Source organism: Anneissia japonica, unplaced genomic scaffold, assembly GCF_011630105.1.
Source record: "Anneissia japonica isolate Jap-2015-1 unplaced genomic scaffold, ASM1163010v1 scaffold670_len1213532_cov191, whole genome shotgun sequence".
NCBI classification, from domain to species: domain Eukaryota; kingdom Metazoa; phylum Echinodermata; class Crinoidea; order Comatulida; family Comatulidae; genus Anneissia; species Anneissia japonica.
The window spans coordinates 1,166,981-1,173,314 of NW_022693499.1; the positions used below are offsets into that span (position 1 = coordinate 1,166,981).

Sequence of the window (6,334 nt, forward strand, 5' to 3'; positions counted from 1 at the left end):
CTTAATTCGTCTAACTCTCCTGAGAGGGTTATTCGAGGAGCTGAGCGTCTTTCTTATTATAAAAGACCCGAATTCAATACTCGATGCAGAGCAGGGTATTGAACCCGGGCCCTGGCGTGCAAGAACCATACCGTTTGGCTAATTGTTAGCCAAATGCTCAGCTCAAGTTGGTACCAAGCTTAAAAAAACACTAGCTTTAATGAACACAAAAGGATATTATACTTGACAACAATGGGCGATGGATACAACTGATCAATCAGGCACCTCCAGATGCACTCGGAATTGAAATAGCACTATCAACCTTTAAAATGTTTTTCAGAGTGCGTAGGCTATGTTGCCAATAGAAGTTCAATTTAAATATATCAAAAATCTGGTATAATTCTAACAAACGAACATCATCACACTCGGAATATGTCAGACCTTTTAAAGGCTATGCAATTAAATTTTATGATAATAAAATATCATGCACTCACAAAACAGTCTGAGCGAAGCAATAATTTTTATAATTATCGTGCTTTATTAAACATCACAAATTATTTCATTCAAATACCTACAGTGTTTGATTTAGCATCATGGGAATGCAAAAATATAAGTGACTTTCGAAGAAGGGAATGAAAATAATTTGAAATAGACTGAATATTGGTTTGGTTATAACAGGGAACATTGAAATTAGGGTTATAATAGGCTTAAAATTTTGATTTCAATATCAGCATATCAAAATAATTATTTTTCAATATGGATTTCAAAAGAAAAATCAACTGTTTTCAATACAGTAATTATAATGTTTTATTGATTTTAAGTTAATGATTAAAAATGAGTTAAAAAGGCCAAAAGCTGTTTTCTGATCCCAGCAACGACCACAAGTGCTTTGATAATTAACGAAGGGAACTTAGTTCTTGAAATAAATAAGGCCGGTGTCACGTAGCCTTCCCAAACCCCGTGAACGCAGCCTGTCACACACAACCGATTCGCTGTCGACAAGCAGAGTAGGCCAACTCACGGAGGCCAAGTTCCCTGTCACAATGGAAAATTGGGCTTCGGAAGAACACTGATATTTACAAGATAATTTAACATTTAAAACCATAATTAGGGCCTATAATTCTAATATGTATCTCAGCCCATTAGCCCTATGGTCATGCGTTTGCCTGACCTACGCTGTCGGACCGCTTCCGCCCCGGCGTGTAGTATGTTACTTTAGCGCACACTATACATTAATGATTTGATTAAAATTATTCAAAATATGATAAAAATCGTATTGGTTGTAATATCGTATCAAATAATATTCACGTCTCATAAAGGTAGGGAATATGGGTTTATTTTCTTAAGATGTCTTTTTTCTCAATTATTAGGTGTAATGAAGTCAGCTACTGTAAACCAGGTGGAAATTGCCAACCAGCCAACGGAACGTGTATAGGTAACGTAATTCATAATGGACCTTTCGGCAAAGCCGAAGTACTGTAGTAGTAGTACTACTACTACTACTGCTGCTGCTGCTGCTGCTACTACTACTATAATATTATAATACTACTGCAGTACTATGTAATACTGTGATATTATTATCATTATTTTAGCCGATGAAGAACCACCATTTTTAGAGACCAACCCGCCCATTAAAATTGGTATTGCAGTTGCTGCAGGCGCCGTTACATTTCTGTTTCTTGTTGTGTTTGCCGTTTACTGTATGAAAAGAACTAGAGTTCAACCACGGTATTTATATTTATTTATTAAGACAAGGTATCCTGTAGAATCTATGTAAACACCATAATTGATATTATATAACATTGTTTATCATCATAACATAATTTAATAATAATGACACTTTTAACAAATCTTGTTTTAATGTGAATTGTGATGCAAAAGTTAGTTTGAGTTTCTTGTTAGGGGCTGTACCATATTTGTGAATTGCTGGCATAATTGAAATAATTTATTGGAATAAAGCCCCATGGCATTTATTGTTGAATGGTTTTTTGAGGGGCGTTTATTCGAGGGAGGCATTTATTCGAGGGGGAGGCGTTTGTTTTTTGTGTAAAATGGATACTATACTGTATACTCAAATAAACGCCTCTTAATTTCACTGGCTGTAAATGTAGAACTACGACACATTACCGAAAAATGTGTTATTAGGTGATCATAAAGACTAATTGATCCCAACCAGGTTAGAAAGAACATCATAGTAATATAATGTGTTGAGAATGATGTTGCTTCCATTAGTTTTGTTTACAGTCATTTGGGGGCGGGGTGTTTATTCGAGGAAAAAAGGAACGCCCCTGGGCGGTTATTCGAGGGAGGCGCTTGAATTCCAAATGAGGCTCTCGAGGGGGCGTTTATTCGAGGGAGAGTTTATTCAAGCGGGCATTTATTCGAATAAATACAGTATAGGCCTATGTATTTTTAGGTTGTTAGGTTATCTTCAGTTCTTTCATACGCAATTTGTCATTTGTAACTTTCATGTTTTTCATCTTTTGGTCTGTGTCTCTTTATTATTACAGAAATATACTGTAATGATGAGCGTTTTCCATGTTTTACAGAGGCTGTGGACATATTGGGCCTGCATTTTGAAATATTGTGTGTTTTGACTATATTTCTGGTTATTGATAGTAAAAAAAAAGAACTATTTTTTTCAGCTCCTTTAGTATGGAAACGAAGCTACCCTTATTCTCCAATGGTAAGTACAACAGTGTATATTATCCTCATTATTTGGTTCTATGTAATGACAGAAAATTCGAAAAAGTAAAACTTAGTTACGGCCGTTGCTACCTGGCTGCTACTTTTATAGACGTAGGCCCTATTTGTTCTAATGTTTATAATTTCATTTATTCACAAAATGAAATAGAGATATTTGGTTTTATACAACATATTTCATTATACGTTATGTTGACATGTTCATCAAGTGCTATAGAAAAATTACCATAGTTAAACATGTAGGAGGATTACATTAGGCCAGGCTATCTTTGTCCGTTGTGTTAAAATTACACCTACGCATTATGCATAGGTGTGTTTTCTTTACTTAAATTTAATTTATCCCTGAGTAATAATGTCAGCAGAATTAAGTTTCTATCATCAGATTTTATATGAAGTTGTAAATATTCTGCTACAGGTCCACAGCCACCACCACGGCCAGCTGAAACGAGACCATTCAACAACGAACCTGTATACGATTCCATTGGTGAAGATGAACCTTATCTAGAAATTATCGATAATAAACCATCGGGTATCTACAATCCTGAATACATAATATCCGGCGGTGAAGGTTACCTGATTCCAAGTAAAAGACCCGAAATGGCGGACCATGAAGATACAATGAGTCAAAATGACATTTCGACTGCAAGTCATTCAGCCGGTAGCTCGTCGTCGTCGTCGTTCAGCTCTGGAAGCAGTTTCGACGGAACTGATTGATTTAGCACTTTCGAAAGAGAATAAACTTCCGATATATGAATTAACATTCCCATTTATGTCATAAAGTTAAATCGCTAATATTAGTATGATCTTATCTAAGCTTTTCTGTCTATGACTGAGCCTTTAGCCTCATCTCTTCAGGCGCGCATGTTGACGTCAGAATGTAGGCCTACCGTACGTAATACTCCTGTAAACAAAGTCTTGACATCAAACATTTAAGTGTTAATTAACGTTTAACTTGGTTGCTATAGGATTTACACTAATGTACATAGTTAATTTATTCCAGGAAAAATTATCTTATTATTACTGTATCACACTTGAGTTTATAGACTCCAGACGTTTTCTACAATTGTTTTCAGACGTTTTGAAATAAACTGACTAGAAATGTACTAAAAAAACACTTTAATTCAATTATGTGCGGAACAGAATACGGCACTTAAGTAGTATGCTTTAATATATGGATTTATATGCTAAATCGGAATGATATAAACAATGTTGCAACTTTTTGATGTTCTTTAATAACATCTTGAGGTGGTATTGGTTTTCAATTAAAAAAAATTAAAAGATTAACTGAAGTCTCTTCCTTACGGACTTTCTACTGGCACTCATTGGATGTGTTCTAAGATTAAACTGTAACCGTTACCGACGCCTCTTCACGTGATATGTTATTATTATTATATAGCTATTATTACTAGCATTGCTATCCTGTTTTTGCACTGATCACGCTACGCAGAATAAAGAAGAAAATAAATCAAATAAAATACAATATAAACCTCTAATATAAAATATGTTACACCTTCCACAATACAGTAATTTTTTATGAATATGAGCTAATATGGGCTATACTTTAAATAAATTGTAACACTACTACCACCCATTTGTTTTTTAATTTAATGATTTAAGGAAACACTCCATCGACAAAACCTAATCACTATAGATCTCTATTTATTTTAATAAATATAATTTCGCATTGATAATTGTTTTCTATTATTATTATTAATGTTAACAGTTCTGCTAACAGAATATTGGTCATTGACGTAAATTGATTACGTTGACACTTTAGCAAAGCGAGACAGTTGGACTAATTATATTAAATAGTATTATTTAGGCCTATATTATTAATATGGAGAAATAAGTAAATATATAAGAACCAGGGTACTTTTCTATTCTACAATTAACAATCAGTGTCATTATCACCGTCATTTTGCTGTTCATTAATATTTTATATCATTAACTAGGCCTATGACATTTTTATACATTTTACACGTGTTTTATTATTCATGTCTCCTTTTGCATGAATTCAACGGTTTCCAATCAAAAGTATGTATACACATGGATAATAAATTATCTTTGTGCAGATATTGTGTTTATTTATCTAAAACGAACGGCGGAATCCATCCGGCGAAAATAAAAAGTTTGAGTTAATTTTTCAACGTGCTCTGAGATAATTTTCGAATTACATTACAAGATCTTGAAAATATTATAATATGATCGCAATGGCCACTAGCTACAACTTAACTATTGTAGACGAAAATATAAAAACGCTTGATACGATATACAATCATCACAATGGTGTGTATTTTAATTACTATTCTGTAATATTCATAAATCTTTCTTGATTGTGTCGATTTTTTTTACAGTAAGTCAATAAAAGAGTCAAAATATCTATTTTCATAAACTAATTTGATTTATATGTTCAATTTGCTAATCTTTTGGACTATAAAGCATAAAGTGTATTATGTACACGCAGAAATATTTAAATATTTAACAAAGCTCTATATTTCCATTTGAAACGATGTACCAGAAACATAAGAATCACAACGAAAAGACAGAATTAAAAGGTATTTTTAAATATATCATCAGTTTTTATAGCATATATACATTATGCTGGTATTGGCCTATATATATTATATTATATATTATATAGGCCTATACATTATATTATATGTATATGAGTATTATATACTTTATATCATATAATTTATGGCTGACCTATACATATATATACATATAATCATAATATATTGTTGTTGAATACATAGATTTATATACATATATAAGCATTATTCAAATGTATAATATGTTATTTAAACATAATCAGTGCATCTGTTGGTTTAAGTCATATATAATATAGTATATATCTATTAATGATATACATATATATTATAATAAATACTATATATGAATTTGAACATTATCTATATATATACATATGCATTATATATATTTTATATAATGTATATATGCCTATTTATAAATCTATACATTTGTATGCAAATATATAACATATAACAATAATAATAATATGTATATATATTCATTAGTTTAGGCATATTAATTCAAATTCTAAAAAAACTAAAATGTAATGTAGGTTGATAAGAGTGAATCAGGCAAGTTTCAAGAAGGGTGATTCGTGGGTTGCTCAAGTAGATTTCTTGAATCTTAAAAAAAAACATATATAACATTTTTGAGTCAATATAATTCCAATTTATTTCGAGTTAAAAAAAATACAGTGATATATTTATATTGAATTAAATCACTTAATAAAAATTAATAATAATAATAATATCAATATCAATCATAACCATAATTACAACAACAATAATATTGATAATAATAACATTAATAATAATAATAATAATAATAATAATAATAATAATAATAATAATAATAATAATAATAATACATTTTAAGTACAGAGTATTTGTGTTTACCTAATCTATATTTTCTGTGTTGCTGTTTAGTCGCTTTATATTGATGTGTTGGAATACTGAACGCATCCAAGGCGATATTTTTCGGGCTCCATTTGTCTCTTTCGCTACATTGTCAAACAAACTAGGCATCGAATCCACTCGCCATTCTGTGCCAAGGCTGTGTAAAAAAAATTTGAAATGTTATCCTTTAAAATATGCCGCAAATTATCTGGGAATAGGAAAGA

At 31.3% G+C, this 6,334-nt stretch overlaps 1 protein-coding gene across 1 annotated transcript in view; it reads left to right on the forward strand.

Annotated features, from left to right (window-relative positions):
* Positions 1-5,064, forward strand: part of LOC117100778 (multiple epidermal growth factor-like domains protein 11) — a 7,417-nt gene extending 2,353 nt beyond the window's left edge. The window contains exons 3-6 of the mRNA XM_033240595.1: positions 1,350-1,414; positions 1,572-1,707; positions 2,625-2,665; positions 3,098-5,064. Of these exons, the coding sequence (XP_033096486.1) occupies positions 1,350-1,414; positions 1,572-1,707; positions 2,625-2,665; positions 3,098-3,396 (541 nt within the window). The 3' untranslated portion in view covers positions 3,397-5,064. The remainder of the gene's footprint in view (positions 1-1,349; positions 1,415-1,571; positions 1,708-2,624; positions 2,666-3,097) is intronic.
* The last annotated feature ends 1,270 nt before the right edge of the window (positions 5,065-6,334 follow it).